Source organism: Zeugodacus cucurbitae, chromosome 6 (genome assembly GCF_028554725.1).
Source record: "Zeugodacus cucurbitae isolate PBARC_wt_2022May chromosome 6, idZeuCucr1.2, whole genome shotgun sequence".
Lineage (NCBI taxonomy): Eukaryota > Metazoa > Arthropoda > Insecta > Diptera > Tephritidae > Zeugodacus > Zeugodacus cucurbitae.
Window position 1 is genome coordinate 43619778 of NC_071671.1, and position 19529 is coordinate 43639306.

The 19529-nt window shown below is 36.9% G+C and overlaps 1 protein-coding gene across 4 annotated transcripts in view; it reads right to left on the reverse strand.

The window, feature by feature from the left end:
* The window catches only part of LOC105219032 (zwei Ig domain protein zig-8), a 243943-nt gene that overhangs the window by 52492 nt on the left and 171922 nt on the right, over positions 1 to 19529 (reverse strand). For all 4 annotated transcript variants that reach the window (XM_054233435.1, XM_054233434.1, XM_054233432.1 and 1 more), the window contains one exon: positions 380 to 1876. In XM_054233435.1, coding sequence (XP_054089410.1) covers positions 380 to 473 — 94 coding nt within the window. In that variant the 5' untranslated portion in view covers positions 474 to 1876. The remainder of the gene's footprint in view (positions 1 to 379; positions 1877 to 19529) is intronic.

Genomic DNA, 19529 nt, shown 5'->3' on the forward strand with positions numbered 1-19529 from the left:
GAGAAGAATCGTTTCTGGCCACTCCCAAGTGAGTGACAATCAAAAACTTTCCTCACTCTTTATAATATCAATACTACGTTACTCAGTCGGCTAAGTGCTTTGAATAAATAGTCTGTAACCATCTGAATTTTTATGAAGGGAAGAATAGTAGCAATAGTAACCCGATGAGGAATACTACAAATATACATATCTGAATGATTTTCTGAAACATATATAACCTAAATTAATGCAAACCGTAGATTTTTGAGGATATATAATAGCCATAATATACACTTCGACGACCAGAAGAAACCAGAAATATAAATATTGAACTTAAATGCCTTGACAACATTTTATTTAGTACTTTAATAAACAATTCGATTTCTCGTCTCGCACTCACCTGGCTCCAACGTCGTCGCCAGTAGTATCGATGGCAAGCAAAGTAGTATTATCCGAATTTCGAGCATGTGCATTGGCATTAATATCGGTGACATTTGTGTATGTAAAATACGTGAAGAAACTTTGGCGCGGCAACGACACCAGCACCAACTAACAGCACTTCAGCGCACACACACACACCAAGGTGGCAGTCAAGCGGACACTTGCTGATAAAGCCTGTGTAAAATGCCGTAAGATTTTACACTAGTTGTTGTTGTTGCAGTAGTTTGGTCTCGACTTGTGCGCTGGTACGCTCACTCATTAGGGTTAATGTGTTTTTGAACTGAAGTCGCAGCAAGAAGCAGTACGGCCGATAAGTTGTTGTAACGTTGAGCATAAATTTTGCATTGCCAGCGTTGAAGAAATGCTGCTGTGTGTTGTTGTGTCGCCCGTGTGTTGCCTACACCCTCTCGACGTTGTTTATATTTGTATTGCTTGTCGCGACAATAATGTCTTCTGTTTGTTGTACAGATTTGCCTGCCCCCAAAAGCACGAAGCGTTGTGCTCCCTCTTCCTTTCCTTTCTTTCCACCTTTATCTTTCTTTCTTACTTTTTTGGTGCGGCAGCCTTCAACTTTTTTGTGTCGTTTCTCCTGACTGCTCTCGATTTGGCAGTAATGTATGTATGTCGCCACGCTTTTGTGGCGCTGCCGTTACTTTTTTTGTTTCTGTTGTGTGCTCTCCCTTTCTCTCTCTCTCTGTTTTTACTATGTTACAGTTATTACATTAGCATTTTTTCAGAGCGTTCTTCTTGTCATCATGCGCTTTTCATTTCACTTCCTTGGCTTCTCCAAGCATATCTGTTGCTTTTGTTAGCGCTTCTTCACTTCTTTGCTTTTTCCTTTTATTTGACCTAATAATGTGTTGTTATTGCATTGAGTATATAGCTCTTTGGCTCGTATGCAATAACTCGAATTTCATGTTTTTCACCATAATTTCATATAAACATCATTTTTCATGTGAAAATCGCTATGCTTACAAATTTCTTTGCTTGCTTGCTTTCTTGCTTTCCCTCAAAGGACGAAGGACTGCTTCAGCTGCTGCCTTTGCCCTTGCGTTTTTCTGCCATCTCCCGAATTTGCTTGTTTATTGTGCGCACGTTTCCCCCGCACTCTCTGCGCTCGCTGCTTACTTGCTGCTTTGTGGCATTAATATCATTTGTAGCAAGCACAAGTACTTTAGTTAGTTTTTATTTGGTTTTTATTTGCATTGTATTGAATATTTCGCCTTGCCGAAGTAATCTTATTTGTATTTCTCCCACAGTGTCTTTGTGTTTTTTGTGCGCTCGCACTATCCTCCTGATTTGATAAATGAGTTTGCTCGCACACACGCATATATAGATAACTGTGTTTTTTGTTCTTCCGCTTCAGTTGCGCGTTTTTTGCTGCCACTCTCACTGGTATGCATGCAACAATTTATTTTCGCATTCCAAATAATCAGCTGCAATTGTTATGCGATTTCTGTAATGGAGAAAAAAGCGTAGGTAAGTTATAAAGCACGCACAAATTGAATATAATAAATTGCGGATATGTTGTATGTATGTGTTTGACCTTAATGAGGTTGGAGGTGTTTTGCAAAGGCAATTTTTATTGCCTTGTAATTTATGGATTTGCTGTGACAAGTTTTATCCAACACACTCCCACAGCGTCGTTTGCGCGGCAAATCGATGTGATAATGCGATTGCTACCTGGACATAAAAACTTTTACTACTCAAATGTATGTATATGTGTGTGGGATCGTATATGTAATGTTCAAAAAAAGCTTTGTTCTAAGATAACACCAATAGTATGTTGTTACTCCCACAATTGCTTTTATAGAGGTTAGAGTCTAAAAAGTTTTTTATAAAGCGATTCTAATGATTAATTCTGAGTTAGCTACGTGCATAATACTTCAGTTACCTGCTATGTATTTGGAGCATTATTTATATGTTTTTATAAAAATTAGACTACAAAGTTAGAATTTGGAAATCTCAAAAAATATTTGGTTCGAGCAACGTCGTCAATATCAAGAGAAATTGTGTGTGCCGCTATTGACCATTTGCCGAACACACATAATTTGACCCATATATTCGGCATAAAGTCCAATACAATAATGAAAATCATAAAATTTAGTATATGTGGGCTAAGGTAATTCCTGAACCGATTTCACCCATTTTCACCACGAAAATACGCTATATTCACGACTATATGTTCACTTAATTTTGCGATTGACCGATTAAAGCCCACCCGAAGTTTGATATAGGGTATATGGGAGCTAGGGTAAGTTGTGACCCAATTTTAAGTATTTGTGGTACAGAGACAAACTATTAGAAGAAAAAGATTCCCTATGAATTAAATTAAAATATCTGAGAGATTTACCGTTATTTTCGGTAAAAAGCTACCCTTAGACACTGAGTTCTTCATGTTCGATATCCGGGGTCTTAAAAAGTTATAGTCCTATTTTGACAATTGTTGCGCAGGTGATGGGTGGTATTTCTAATGTGCTCTGTTAGTGATTTAACGCACTTTTAGGAATTTTCAACATAACCTTTGTATGTGAGATGGGCGTGGTTATTATCCTATTTGAACTATTTTCATGGTTGTGATGTTGTTCATAATGGAAACGACTACAGAGAGTTTGGTTTCTATAGCTTTATTGGTTTGTGAGATATATACAAAAAACATATTTGGATGCGGGGCCACTCCCACTTCCCCAATTTTCATCCAAAAATGCCCCTTGCTAGTGCGATCCTTTGTACCAAATTTTACTTTTATAACTTTATTTATAGATATATAGTATATTTATTTTAACTCGTCTCGTCATCATGATTACTTTGATAACCGTAAATCTAACTAGTTTATGACTTACAAACAACCATTATGTGAGCAAAACTATTATACTCTCTTAACAACTTTGTTGCTAAGCAAGTTTGTTGCTATACTCTCGAGAAAAAATGTCCATAACGATTGTTGTTGCAATTTATCCGGTTAAATGTAGAAATAGTTTATATTTAAGAGTTTAACATCAATAATATCACACAATTATAAAAAACTTTTTATAAGAAATATTTTAAATCGAAAATAATAGTTGTCTTGGTTCAATTTGTATAATCTACTGGAATTATTCCATACTTATTAAGGTAAGAGAAAAGTAAACTGTAGTCATAATCCGTGTATCATTCCCTTTATCACGAGGATGACAAGGACATTAATAATTTTCTGTTTTATATTATGGCTTTTTATACTATGGATGGATCTAACCTCGCCAAAATTTAAAAAAATATATGGAATATGAATCTCACAAGATTTCCTGAATCGACTCGGACTACCCATATAACTCTAATCGTATGTAAATGAATTTCTACTTCTTCTTCTGTTTTGTCATAACCACCGTGGATTTGGCCTAATCAGCGCATTCCTTGGTTTTTGGTTGGATTTGGACTTGATCCCTAGGCCTGATCCAAGCTTTTTACAAATAGCTGTCAACAGTGAAGTAGGTCGCGAGGAGTTTTTGTGGGTGGCTTCCAATTACTTTGTTTTCGTATAATAATATTGAAGCCTCAGAAGACGGAATCATACTGTCTCAGTCGAAAGAAGTCATTGAACAATTACAATTCACCTTACACTTGTCATGTTTTATTTGCTTTTACTTTTCAAAAAATGATGTTAATTACTACTGGGACGAGATCTTACAAGGAAATAGTCAGAGGAAGTAAACCAAATGTGTGATTAAAGGTATAAATATATATTTTCTCTTAATTTTTATGATTTGACTTAAAGATGTCAACCAGATAGTACTGGAAGTAAATTGTACCATGACACTTTCGGTTTAATATTCATAAGAAGCGGTCATTTTGTAAGAAATCAAAATGAAAGGTACCCAAAACCCACTCAAATACAAGAACCCACTCGTACAAGGAAATGCTTAGAAAATATTCATACTTCATGAAATCTCAATTTATTATGGACAAACTCATGCAACATTTGAGCAAATATTAGTACTTGCTTGTTCACTAGCATGTCGGTAAACACTTATTTTGCATTATTCATGAACCACAATGCGATTCTTCATATTTAATGAATTGCTATATAATAAGGCATTCAAGGCACGCATCCGCCACAAACCAGCCAACCCCTCTCGCCGCAAATCTACCACTGCGCTAACAATCTGCCCGCTCGCTCAACTGTGTTATCTCCAGTGACAACAACAATCACTACTACAACCACAACAACAATCACCACTACAACACATAACAATAATAGCGATGGCAGCATCAACGGTCACTTCCGGCACTGTCAACGCAATTTATTCATTTTTATAAATTTCCGTAATAAAAATGAAAATGTTTATGAATTTTCTTCTTTTCGCCGTTTCACTTCGCATTGCATTCGCTTTCCTTTCCTTTACTTATGCTCCTTCAGTAGTATATCACTTTTGATGTTGATTTGGTTTTCGCTCTTTTTCAAAGCGATTGTAAATATTTCACTTCCGTTGAGGGATTTTCGTAGCGCAGCGCTGGTCCACGGCAACCAAAATACATATTTTTTATATGTACTTATGTACATATATAGTCTAAAAGTCGCTGGACAGCTGCTGGTTGAGCGCAGCTAGAAGCCATTGTCTTGCCATGCGTTTAGTGCGTACAGCGTTGCCAGAACGGCGAGCCTGGCAACCAGCAAGACCAGCCTCCGCTGCAGCGTGACTTTGTGGTTAGATTTTTGTAATTTTTGTGATCGTCAAGCAGCGCGTCAACAATGCGAAAGCCAGCAGTCCTTGTGGCACTGAATATGTTATGGCCCACGCCAACTCCCATGACAGGAATTTATTTCACAGCGCGCAGCGAGCGTGCGAGACACGACAGCGCCTTTCGGGTAAAAGCGTTTGTTGGAAATTCACTAACTCTCGCTTTTGGCAGCGGTTCACTGCCTCGCCCGCGCTCTTAGCTGGTCAACGCTATGCAAATAAACCATTAACTTATATGGCTTCTGCATAACTTTTGTCTTTTGCTGTTCGCTTGTGGTTCGGGTTTTTATACCCAATGAATGATGATGAATTTCTCAGAGAGTTTATTGCTTTAACTTACAAAGTATAAGGTTCTCAAAGTGGATAACTAATAATTTATTATATTATTTATTTGGTCTCAATAAATTTTGAACCATATCGGGAGAGTGGTAGGATTCGATTGGAAAGGTTATTCGATAGCGCGGTTCTGCAAAAATATATCATATGTCCAAAAAAAATTATACTTTCTCTCTCGAGTCGTTTGCTTATAAATAATAGTTCTTAAAAACAAGTTAGTACTAAAGGGTCTATATGACTCTTTTTTTGTTTTCGAAGTTCCGACTTAAACTCTTGTCTTGTCTTTTATGACTTTTGTATCATATAAAGTATGATGAGTTTCGAAATTCGAAGGCAAATATTTCGAAAAAAGCGAGAAATTGCTTTCTATAATTTATAGTTTGGTCAAATACCCAGCCGTGTGTACTACAGTGTGGTGAAATATCTTGTAACTATGTGATGGTCCCGTAGCTCGCCTGATCCTTCAACAACCTGTATTAACTAACAGATTATAGATTATCGATGCGTCATTACGTTGAACTATTTTTGTCATTTCTTTTTGGTGTCTATTAAAGATTTATAAGAGACCGACCTCTTTTTCTAATGGAATATAGCCAACTCTCGTTTTTAACAATTCAATATCCTAGCACTAATAGCAATATTCTTTTTTATCGATGTCCAAGTGATTAAATATAAGTAAATATAATATTTTTGAAATTAAACCAATTTATTTAAATCTCTTGGCTTCAGGCATTGAAGATAAAGCCTTTTAATATTTATAGTCTATAATATTTGTTACTGGTACTCCTCAATAAATAACTTTAAGTTTAATTTGAGTTATTCTAACAAACATTCAAATATTCCGGCAGCAAAACAAGCACTGGGTATAAAAATGTCTCTGTGCGGCAGACGAACTAAAATTCTTTGTTAGTTTCTGTCTACTTTTTGCTATTCACTTTTTTGCTAGTTATCTTACTAGTGAGTTATGTGGCCATGCTGTCAGCGGAGAGTTGGCTTGAATTTATGACACGCCATAAGGATATGCAAGAAATATTCGCATGTATTTGCATATATGCGTGCATTTTTATATATTTGATGGCTGTAATATATTTGCCTCGAAATGGGAATATATACGTATAAATATAGAGTTGAATATATGTATATACGTATGATGAATATTATCAATCAAAAGCTATGTGTTGGACAGACGTAACATTACAAATATATATGTTATAGGGCAAACTGTATTCTAGTATCGACATATCTTCATAACATATACGACACAGCTATACTCTTAAAGATACAACAATGAGTATACATACATATGTTACTTGCACCAGTTAATCTGTCGAATGTCATTGTTCAAAGTCACACATCTTTATTTAGAAAAAAAATCGGAAAATCCTTCTATGTTTCAGGGTTAGAATTACTTTAAAAATAATTGGGAGTATATAGTAGTATATTGAACATGTGTACTCCAGTGAAAAGAAAATGTAATTGAATGTTTTCACTGTGATGAAGTTATGCACACATTCGAAAATCATTGCCGAGGTTCCTTCAATATATTTCACATATATCAACTAAATTTGCGAGCGAAGAATTCATGTAATTTTTAGCACGATGGTGACTCATTGCTATGTTGGCTTACTGTGACTGAATTGCATTGATGGATCACAAAACGAAAAATTACGATTATCATATTAATTTTCAATTCCAGAACACTAAAAATTTCAAAGGAAGTTAGAAAAATTAATTCTTAATTAACGTTGGTGTTTTCGACTCACCAAGCGTTTGCGAGTAGCGTATCGAACAAACTATATCGACAATCATCAAGAAACTTGCACTAAGTAACAATTTCCTCCATTTATATAATAAATTCAAGAAAAATTTGAAAAAACAACGTGAAACCACATACCACTCTTTAAATAAAGCTACTAATTTTGTAAAAAATCAGCAACACAGCGCACGTAATCTGTTATTTGCTCGCCATGCTGGCAGAGACAGTAATACAAAATACACATATTTACTTGCTGCCACTGCCACGAGCGTGCGCCGAAGGGCATTTGCATTCGCATTCGCATTTACTTTTTACCACATGCACTTTGTTTATGTGAATGTTTTGATCTGCATGTGACGCTTGTTTCTCCGGTCGCTGCCTGCGAGTGCCAACGGTCGACCTGCCATGTTGCAGTCAAAAAGTTTTGCTGTCACAGAAGTAAAATGTTATTTCAAGTTTCGCTTTTTATGCATTCGTTCTTCTCTAATTTTCTGCAGCGCTGCTGCGTTCTGCTGGCATTCTTCTACGTGGGCAGCAGGGATGTGGGTTGTGAGGTGTATTGGAAGCAGTTTTTTGCTTTTTCTATACTAAAACATTTAGTTTATTCTTTGGTTTTGTTGTTGTTGGCATTTTTATAAACAACAACACTCGTTTGGTCAGTTCCACCATTTCGCCAAACTTGCACCAAGCAATGGCAACTGAAAATGGCCGCCGTCGTTGTTGTTGCCAAATATTTATTTTGCCATTGCAAGTGTACGGATGTGTGTGTGTGGCGGTCACCGCAGTTGATTAAATATTTTTCCACTTTCATTGGTGTTGACAGTAATTACATTGAAACGAAATTACTGCGACACTTTGCCGTGCGGTTAGCATGTGTGGCAGTCATTTTGATTATCAACGGTTGGAGTTTAAGTGAACCTTCCTCCTTCCACTGAGGTGTCGTTTAGACAAATGTTGGCATTACAATGTGTTTGTCAAAAATACTGGTACCCGTTTGCAGTGCAATTTTGCTTTGTATTGCTTTGCTAAAATGCATTAAAATAACAGCATTTGGATTTTTATAATTAAATTAGTTCACTTTAACCCTTAACTTGATTTCCCCTCCTAATTAATTAAATTATGAAATAGTAAGTACAATTTTCGAATTTTATGATATAATTTGACAACCAAATAGATGGAAATGTAAATTGAAAACAAATCATTTATGATATCATTTATTTTTTTTAGTTGACGTTTATGCCAAAGCAATATAAGATCTCTAAAATATTCTTATCTCTAGTTTTACTTTTTAATTTTTTGTTAGGATTTAACTTATATGTATGTATGTGATTGGCGTTGCAACCGTTTAGCCGGTTATAGCCGAATCGACGATAGTGCGCCACCTCTCTCTCTCCTTCGACAGTTTAACTTATATCCCTAATTAAAATTATGTAGTCGTCCCCATATTTTCGTTTCAACTTTCTGGAACGTTGCCCAAATCTCAATTTCTTGGCTCTTCGAATATTTGAGTGTGGTTAATCCTGAGTCTGATTATCCTATAAATTAGATAACAGGTAGATAATCATATTATACTTTCTAGGATGAGTTACAGTATTCGGAAATAATAATTCTAAATCTAAAGACTGCCTGACCTAAGTTTTTGGTAAGTTTAGATACTAATATAAATTTTATGTAAATCTAAGTCGAACAAGTGAGCTATATGGTGTGTTCAAAAAATAACGGGAATTGGAAAATTTCAGGTGTTGGGAGTGGAGAGTTTAACTATCAAAAAAGTGTCATGTTGATATATTGGGCCTTTTACTAAGTAATTTCGTTTTTTTAGTGGAATTTAAACAGAACTTTTATTGTGTAAGACAATTTATGAAATTATATATTCTTCTTTTTTATTTTCGATAATTTGCAACGACCAACAGCCCTTCCTGGTGCAAAAAACCCTTACCTTGGCGTTTTTGGTTTGTTAAAAGCTCACACTTCGTTTATTGTTCGTGAATTCTTGGCCAAAAACAATACTGAAACGATGTCTCAGCTTCCTTACTCAACAGACATGACTCCGTGTGTCATTTTCTTATTTGCAAAAATAAAGAGAACCTTAAAGAGCCACCGTTTGTAAGCCTATGAGAAATCGCTGTAAGTTCCAAAGGCTATCCAAAAAATTGAGTTTTAGAAGTATTTCGTCAATTGGAAGAAATGCTGACATAAGTGAGTAATATCGAATGGGGAATATTTTAAAGGCGACTGCAATAATGTACGAATACATAATTTTTTTTAACGAAAATCCCCGTTATTTTTTGAACACATCTCGTATGCTCTACAACTCCCAGGGTATAGTATTATATTTATATTAATACTACTGGCCGGGTCTCGCATTGCTGTGGATAAGGTATATGTATGTTAAATTCGACTCTGTTTAACTATTTGATATAGTGAAATAATTTAGGGAGTAACTAATTATTTAACTACTTTCCAAGTTTTCCGTTAGCTTTAGTGGTTTGCGATAAATATACCAAACCTTTCTCTTGGGTTTTTTCTCGTCAATGTATCAAACAATTAACCACATATGCCTTTCCTTACGTACATCATGTGTTCCGAATTTTATAACTTAAATTGTAGCTTTGTTATATCCCCTTTTGGTTAATTAGTATTATTTAGTTGTTGCATAAGTCTGATCTTGCCCATCAAGAATACCAACCTTCTTATAGTATCAATGTTTTAGATCGTGCTAAGTTATATTATGATACCCAGATCAAATTATCGCTTGACCAAATGGCCGACCGGACAGACGGATGTTGAGCTGTGGCCACGTCCTTCTTCTTCTTGACTGGCGTAGACACCGCTTACGCGGTTATAGCCGAGTCCAAAACAGCGCGCCACGTATCCCTCCTTCTGGCAGTTTGGCGCCAATTGGTTATACCAAGCGAAGCCAGGTCCCTCTCCACCTGGTCCTACCATCGGAGTGGAGGTCTCCCTCTTCCTCGGCTTCCACCAGCGGGTACTGCTTCGAATACTTTCAGAGCTGGAGCACTTTCATCCATTCGAACAACATGACCTAGCCAGCGTAGCCGCTGTTTTTTTATTCGCTGGACTATGTCTATGTCGTCGAATAACACATACAGCTCATCGTTCCATCGTCTGCGGTATTCGCCGTTGCCAATGTTTAAGGGACCATAAATCTTCCGCAAAACCTTTCTCTCGAAAACTCCTAGTGCCGTCTCTTCGGATGTTGACATCGTTCACGCTTCTGCACCCTAAAGTAGGACGGGAATGATGAGGGACTTGTAGAGTTTGGTTTTTGTTCGTCGAGAGAGGACTTTACTTTTCAATTGCCTACTTAGTCCATAGTAGCACCTGTTGGCAAGAGTGATTCTGCGTTGGATTTCCAGGCTGACATTGTTATTGCTGTTAATGCTGGTTCCCAGGTAGACGAAATTATCTACAACTTCAATGTTATGACTGTCAACCGTGACGTGGGAGAAGACGCGAATGCGCTGACTGTTTGTTTGATGACAGGAGATATTTCGTCTTGTCCTCGTTCACCACCAGACCCATACGCTTCGCTTCCGCGAAGGCGCGGGTGTTGTTTCCAATGATATCGACATAATCGGCGTACGCCAGTAGCTGTACACTTACTTAAAAATGGACGTGGCCACTAATGTCCATCCGTGCAGCGAACATCTGTTTCAAAGCTCTTATTTTTTCTTTACTTTTTTTTTAGTCTGCTAATTGTAATATATGCGAAGTTTTATTAAGATATCTAGATTTCAATTCAAATTATCGCTTAGCTGAATGGCCGAATGGACAGACGGATAGACATTGCGACTAAAATTTGAGCTATAAACTGTCCTATCTTTTCAGTTGGACCACAATTCAGACGTGTTCAAAATTTTATTAAAATCGGTTCTATAGTTTAATTGCCAACCTCGGACAAACAATGTGACATGGAATTTATATATATATTGATATTTATATTAATATATGACATAGACTATGTATAAATATGATTTATGTGCTCCTAGTCTTTTCGGCGCTCATGAATCATAGAAGACGATCGACTTTAATGTTATTTTCAAATATGTTCTCTTATAATGTGAATATTGTAAACAAAGCAAGTTAAACCTTTAATGAAAATTCAACTGTAAGAGCCTCGTTCTTAATATATAATTATGAATATATGTATATACATTTTCCATTTATGAGATTTTATCTATTCCCTACTTTTCTTCTGCTTAGATGTATGGTATACTGTATAAACACCGTTTGTCAACACCTTGATCTAATAATATAAAAATACAATGACACTGAGTGCATGTGATCCTCTGGATTACAATATCTTTACTTTTATAAAAAAAAAAAAACGATTTATTGTTATCGTCCGCAATATACTTATTTAATAAACGCCCTTGTAACAGTCACTGCTGAATGCTGAATTACTTGCTTGGTATTTATTTTTATCGCACAAAATACATTTCCACCGTGTGCAATTTGTGCCCTCGGTATGCATGTAATGACTGGCTGTCAATTTCGAAGAAATGCAGCGCAAATGTGTGGCCATTAAAGTGTTTCCATTAATTTCCTTTCGACAGTTTTGCCAGCGATTGAGAAATATTCAAATGGAAAACGACGCGCGAAATGCAATTGCCAACGAGAAGCGAAAAGCAAATAGAAAAACTAAGCAAACGTACAAACATTTTTTTAGCGTGCTATGCAACGCTGATTTGCGTTACGCGCACTCATACTGAAGCAGTGAACGCGGCCCCCCTTATGTTGCTGGCGTCGTTTTCAGGTACTAAGCTGCAATTGGCAATGGCGCCAAGTGGAATTTTACTGCAATAACTACAGTTCCGCTCAACAACTAACAATTTTATATGCATATTAATGTGTGGAGATGTGTAGATGTGTTTTTATGCCACGTGTAATTTGCTCCCTCTTCCTCTGCTTGCACCCTACATGCTTGCCATACTTTCGCCGCCCCTTCCGACGTGTGCGGAAAATTATTTTTCAACTTTTTCCATTTTTTGTTTGTTTTTTTTTTTGTGTTTTACTGCGCATTGTATTGCCGCTTGGCTTTGGCATTAACAAACTGGCCAAACCGTTCACTTAGCCTGGCCGCGCTGGTAGCTGCTGCGCCACTCCGTACAAGCACGCGCCATGAAATTAAGATTTACGGTCATTTAAATTGAATGGTTTGTGGCAGTAAGTGGCGGCGTTGCAATTGCCAGCAGGCGTTTTGTGGCATGTCCAGCGCAAGTGGATGGCGCTGCCGCTACCTGCTGTCGACTGAAGGACAAATAGGCGTTTAAGCTGCGCGTTTTGTACTGCTGATTTGTTGTGGCGCACCACTGCGGTGTTTGGGGGGTGGTAGGGGGGTCATGTGTGTAATTTAGTTTGGCATATATACAATTAAATGCAGTCATACATAGTTTAGTTTGATAAGTTGGTAAGCGCTCACACACATTTGTTTGTGTGTGTGTGGAAATGGCTTTAGCTTAAACCACAATGCTTAATCACTTCGTCGGTCAGTTGGCATTCAACGCTTACGTCCAGCCAACACAATACATAACAGGCATGCTCTATAACCGCACAAACGGCCTGCCTCCCTCGTTCGGTTGTTTGTGCTCTCTCAACTAGCGTGCCTTCCATTGTTATTTGCGTTTTTACCTCAACCAACAATACAAAATTTTAATACATTTAACTGGCAGCTAGCAAAATAAATACAAAATTCACACATACAGAAATGATTTCCGACCAGACTTTTGTGTGTGTTGTTGTATGCAATTACTTTCAGTAGAGTCTCAAACATATATATACATAGTTATATATATAGACGTGTTTGCTTGTGTGTGGGTGCACGTGTTTTGTTATTGCGCATGCATTTTCATTTCCGTTCCACTGCACATTACTGACAATTTGCTGGTCGCACTATAATTTCTTTCAGCAAAAAAACATAAAAAAAAATCACACGAAAAATAAAATAAATAATTTCAACTACATTTTACTCGTATTTGTCCTGCCCTCCCCCCTACACACGCGCTTACATTGTTATTTAAATAAATCGCTCGGCTTACGTTCACACTTGCCACCAACTAATGCGGCATAACTGCAAACATATGTAGCTCTACATGCATATTGGCACTAGTTTGTTGGCGCACCATGGCGTATACGTAACTTTCAGTTTTCACTAATAGCAATTGCATATTTTATTTTACTCACCGTCTGCCGTGCTGCATATTTTGCGCTATTGAAAAAAAACAAATTTATTTGCACGTTGCACACGTCATTTGCATACGTAAAATTTGCGGTCGCACAACACACACACACGCACTTTGAAATGCACGTGTATATTCACTCAAAGGCCACCTATGGCATGGTGACATACAATTCATTGCAATCAAAAAAGTTCGCTGCCACAACTGCAGCCGCATGTGATTCGGCTTATCTCGCTGCAGTTATGTGCTGCAGCATTTTTAATTTTAGTGTCCGTGTGTGTTTGTGCGCTTGTCTGCGGTTAAGTGTGTCACTGTGCAGTTATGGCCTTTATAAATTTAAATTAAAGCGCAATTGAAGCGAACATTTTTGCTCACGTGTCAGTTATCTAAATTCGGATATATAGCGCGCTAAGTCTTTAAGATTTATTTGATAATTTGCTTCAAACTATGCAGGATTTCATGGCATTAGTTCAATGTTGAATTGAAGTTATCCTTAATACAAATTAAATGGAATAGGTATGAAAAAATATCTGTGAAGGAAACAGAATACAGAATAAAATGGAAACTCAATTAATTTCGCTAAGATATTTCACTATTATCCGATTTATAAGCTTTACCTCCGAATTAAATTAAGATATCTGAGAAATGTATCGATATTTTTGGGGAAAAATTACCCTAAGGCACTGAGTTCTTTATATTCGATATCCGGGGCATTGAAAAGTTCAAATCCGATTTCAACAATTTTACCACAAGATATGCCACAGATCATATACAGTAATTGTGTATAGTTTTATTCCTCTATCTTCATTGGTTCCTAATGTAAATATTAGGTTGGCAAATATCCCCTTCCTTTGTGTTATTCAATGCTTTATAAAACGTGTTACAGTGGTCGGAATTAGTTCAAATATGCGCCGTTTCGTTAGATAAACTGTTTGTATCTAGAGGGCCCTCGTAGGCCCTGATTTGCGAAGAACTCGGACAGCCACTTTTCACAAGCCTCTTTTGAGCTCACCTTTACACCACCAAGGGCGTAGTAATCACTTGGCGCCATGTCCGGGCTGTATGGTGGATGCGATAAAACCTCCCATCCGAGCTCCCGTACTTTCTGATGAGTCATCAACGAAGTGTGTGATCTGGCGTTGTCCTGGCGGAACACTACACCCTTCCTATTGGCCTATTCTGGACGCTTCTTGTCGATCACCTTCATGCATCACCCAAAGACGAAGCTTTTTAAAGTAAAACGTGCTTTACTACCAAAGTTTATACAGATTGTCTCCATTTTTATTTTCTTTAAGATATCACGATTTCCTAGAATCAATATCGCTCGTCAAGGCCCTCTTGGAATGGGTGGTGTTCTGAAGGCTGGTATAGTAGTCTCCATTTGGTATCAAAATATCATCATGGAAATATTCAAATAGGTGTTTAATAAAGCCTTAAAGAGGGAAATTCGACACCTTTAACCTTATTTCCGAATCAAGCTGCCCTATTTTTATTCTCATGTCGAATGAGGATAGACATTAACTCTTCAACATATTATTCAGTAGCTAAAGTCATCTCATTACAGTAGTGAGAAAGTCAGTAAGCAACGTCAAAATTTTTGATTGGACTATTCCAATCTTATCTTTCAACCGATCGTGGCCTTAACATTTATACTACCATCCATACTCCAGATCTTCGAAGTACTTATTTTATCGCACTGGTCACAGAATCTCTTTTATCTTATATTTTGAAAGCGATATGATGTATTATGTCTTCTCTGAGCATGTATGTATTTCTTTCTCAGGATCATGTGTGTGTTCTAGATTCAGTAATCAGTTCTGAAACCAAATAAACGCTTGCAATCCAGTTTTGTCTAAATTATTTAAAGCAAATTTGCTCAGAAAGAAATAGAAAGAGGCATTTAAATGCTCTAATATCCTTGTCAACCAAATCCAAAATTCTAAGGTTGTTAACTCGGCCTAGAAAACATTGAAGATTATTTTTTTGCATAATTCAACTTGACTTTCTCTCCCAAAAAGGCCTTACCATCTAATTTCATAGTAATCGTTTCAGCTGCTTTCATTCACCTCATAAATTTTATTTAGCAAATGCATTTTTGTTTTGGTTTATTTATTTTGATTTTTTTTTCCGCAAAAGTTCAGATGCCACTGTTTTTCGACAACCACCCACTTCGGGGCTTAGAATTTGCAGGCATATATTTGTATTTATCGGTGCACATTTGATTAACCACTCTGAGCTTTGCGCGAATTTTCTGACGACGGTTTGGTTTTATTGTTGTTGTTTTTTAAAGCTACAGCTTTTCGAGCACATTAAAAACTTTTAACACCATTTTCTTTTTGCATACTTTAGTGCATTTTCGGTTTTGGATTCCCTGCTATTTTAGTCTCACTTTGCGACTTTCCTCCGAAGTGAGTATTAAGTTGAGTCCTGAGCTGAGTCGCACTTAACCACTACAACGCATATTTATTGCTTGTTTCCCTAAGCCACAACAACAGAAACACTAAGGAAGTGGAAGCACCTGCGTTGCGACATTCGCTCGCCGAAGTGGCACAGCGGAGGGTGCGGTGGCTGTGACGGTGACTGTGTGCAGTGGCAAAGTGCAACGCAATGCAATCAAATGGAAATAAAACTTTGTGAATGCTTGTAAGTTTAGTACTTTCAGTGGCTTTCGCCTCGCCTTGGAAGTTTGGTTAAAACGTCGAGTGTTCATGGATATATTTCGTGGTATTAGTTGGCTTGGCGTGAAATTTCCACTAATGGTTTTGAAATTCTCTGTTTCGGTAGTTTTTGTTATTGTAGCTGAGTTAGTTGACGTCTTTCGATTTTGCTGATATTTAAGTATATTTTTAGACTTTCTAACAGTTTTTGAAGATGTGTAATAATGCTCAAGGTGCTGTAATAGTTAATTATTTGTGATTGTGATTCCAAAGACAAAAAAAAACAAAAATAAACATATAGTTTATAAATACAATTAAATATGTAGTTAATGGAAAAGTAAACTTCTTTAAATTATTTTATGTTTAAATAATTTGAATAATATATATTTAACCTAAAACTCTAAGTTAAATAAATTTTAATTATAGCTCCTTTTGTAACAGTTTCAATTTGAATTCGCAAAATGTAAGTCCCATGTTGAACTATAACGAAAAACAAGTAAGGAAGGGCTAAGTTCGGGTGTAACCGAACTTTTTATACTCTCAATTTATTTATTTAACTTTATTTATATTATATAATACACAATTTGACCCACATATTCGTCATATATATTGTATAAAGTCCATTGGACTTTGTAAACCCTAATATTAGACTAGAAGCACCGAGGTCCTCGTGTTCGATATGGGGCCTTAAAAACCTATGGTCCGATTTCAGGGATTTTTAGAATGGGGCTGCCACCCTATTAACATAGTATTTGTGCAAAGTTCCACACCGATATCTTCACTAGTGCTTACTTTATATATTGTAATGTAAACGATTCAGATCGTCTTCAAAGTTCTGGTATATAGGAAGTAAGCGTGGTTGTAAAGCGTTTTTTTTACAAAATATCATTGGGATGTAAGGAAACTATTACAAACCAAGTTTCATTGAAATCGGTCGAGTAGTTCCTGAGATATGGTTTTTGACCCATAAGTGGCCGATGCCACGCCCATTTTCCATTTTGTAAAAAAATTTGAGTGTAGCTTCCATATGCCATCTCTTATATGTTTCTGGCGTTGTTCGTTAGTGAGTTAACCCACTTTTAGTAGTTTTCAACATAACCTTTGTATGGGAGGTGGGCGTGGTTACAATCCGATTTCCTCCATTTTTGGACCGTATAAGGTAGTACCTATAATAAACGACTCTAGAAAGTTTCCTTGATATAACTTTAGTAGTTTGCGAGATATGTACAAATAACCTATTTGGGGGCGGGGCCACGCCCACAGGGTTATATATATCAAAATGATCAGGGTGAAGAGTGGAGTTCAAATCCGAATGTCAGTCTGTCCCTCCGTCCATACAAGCTGTAACTTGAGTAAAAATGGAGATATCTTGATGAAACTTGGAAGACGTATTTCTTGGCACCATAAGAAGGCTAACTTCGAAAATGGGCGTAATCGGACCACTGTAACGCCCACAAAATGGCGAAAACCGAAAACACATAAAGTGCCAAAACTAAGCCATAAATAGAGCTATGGAAATAAAATTTGGTATGACGGATCGAACTATGAAGGGGCATATTTGTATGTATTTTTTTTGGGAAAGTGGGCGTGGCCCCGTCTCCGGTTATTTGTATATACCTCGCAAACCAATTAAGCTATATAAACCAAACTTTCTGCAGTCGGTTATGGGTCAAACACCATATCTCAGGAACTACTCGACCGATTTCAATGAAACTTGGTTTGTAATAGTTTCCTTACATCCCAATGATATGTTGTGAAAATAGGCCAAATCGCTTCACAACCAAGCCTACTTCCTATATACCAGAACTTTGAAGACGATCTGAATCGTTTACTTTACAATATATAAAGTAAGCACTAGTGAAGATATCGATGCAGAACTTTGCACAAATACTATGTTTATAGTGTGGCAGCCCCATTCTAAAAATCGCCGAAATCGGACAATAGGTTTTTAAGGTCCCATATATCGAACACGAGGGCCTCGGTGCTTCCAACCTAATATTATGGTTTCCAACTTCCAATGGATTTTATATGGCCCTATATATGACGAATATGTGGGTCATATTGTGTATTATTAATATAAATAAATACCCCCAAACTTCCCAATATCAGGAACTCTATTGAAAATGTTATTATTGTGTTAATGAAATTAATTATATTGAAAGTAGTATGATGTTAAAAATGGTTTGAGTACTTCTCCTAGTCCAAATATAACAAGTATAATGACTTCCGAAGTTTCCCCTGTTTTTAAGACTTATATCAAGATCATAACACCTAGGAACAAGTTTCAACAACTCCAACAATGTCAGCCTCGAAATCCAGCGCAGAATCACTCTTGCCAACAGGTGCTACTTTGGACTGAGTAGGCAATTGAACAGTAAAGTCCTCTCTCGACGAAAAAAAATCCAACTCTACAAGTCGCTCATTATTCCCGTCCTGCTTTATGGTGCAGAAGCTTGGACGATTTCAACATCAGATGAGACGACACTAGGAGTTTTCGAGAGGAAAATTTTGCGCAAGATTTATGGTCCTCTTAACATTGGCAACGGCGAATACCGCAGACGATGGAACGATGAGCTGTACGAGTTATACGACGACATTGACTGAGTTCAGCGAATAAAAAGACAGCGACTACACTGGCTGGGTCATGTTGTTCTAATGGACGAAAACACTCCAGCTCTGAAAGTGTTCGATGCAGTACCCGCCGGAGCAGGCCGAGAAAGTGGAAGGCCTCCACTCCGTTGAAGGAACCAGGTGCAGAGCGACCTGTTCATATATTAAATCAGTTTGACTTATAATTTTTGTTTTATAATTATGATGGCTTTATTCTGTAAGTGTTGTAGCAGACCACGTCAGGTTATATAGTCAAAATAATTTGGATAAATGTCTGCAAATGTCATTTACGTTTCTAAAACATCTATATATACAATATTTAAATGTGTGTGAAGTAAATTCAAGGCATCTCAAATATTCCAAACCAATTATTTCCTCCTCATTGCACTTTTTGTCACCAAAATTTCTACCCTCCTAAAGAAATTTGACATAATGAGCATCATGTTATAAAAGTTGAACGTAGAACGCCGATTTACCTATTATAAAAGTAGATTGTAAATGCTTCAACTTAAGTACATAATACAAATTCCACTTTAGCAATGTCTAGATTCATTGCATTTCTTTAGCAAAAGTGTCGTGCAGGAAAATATAAAAAAATTATGTTCCTCACTCTTTTATTTTGTCATTACAAAGCATTTTTCACTTCCGTTATAATTTGCTCATGCTATTGAAAGTCCGTTTCGGTTTTTGCACGCCGAAATAAACATCACGAACATTTTAGTGCACTCCACCAAATGTTAACCCTTTATAGCATCATGTGACAGATATGTTACAAACCCTTTTAGAGGGTACAAAACATAGGAAACTTAATTTTTCCCTTTTTAGTATG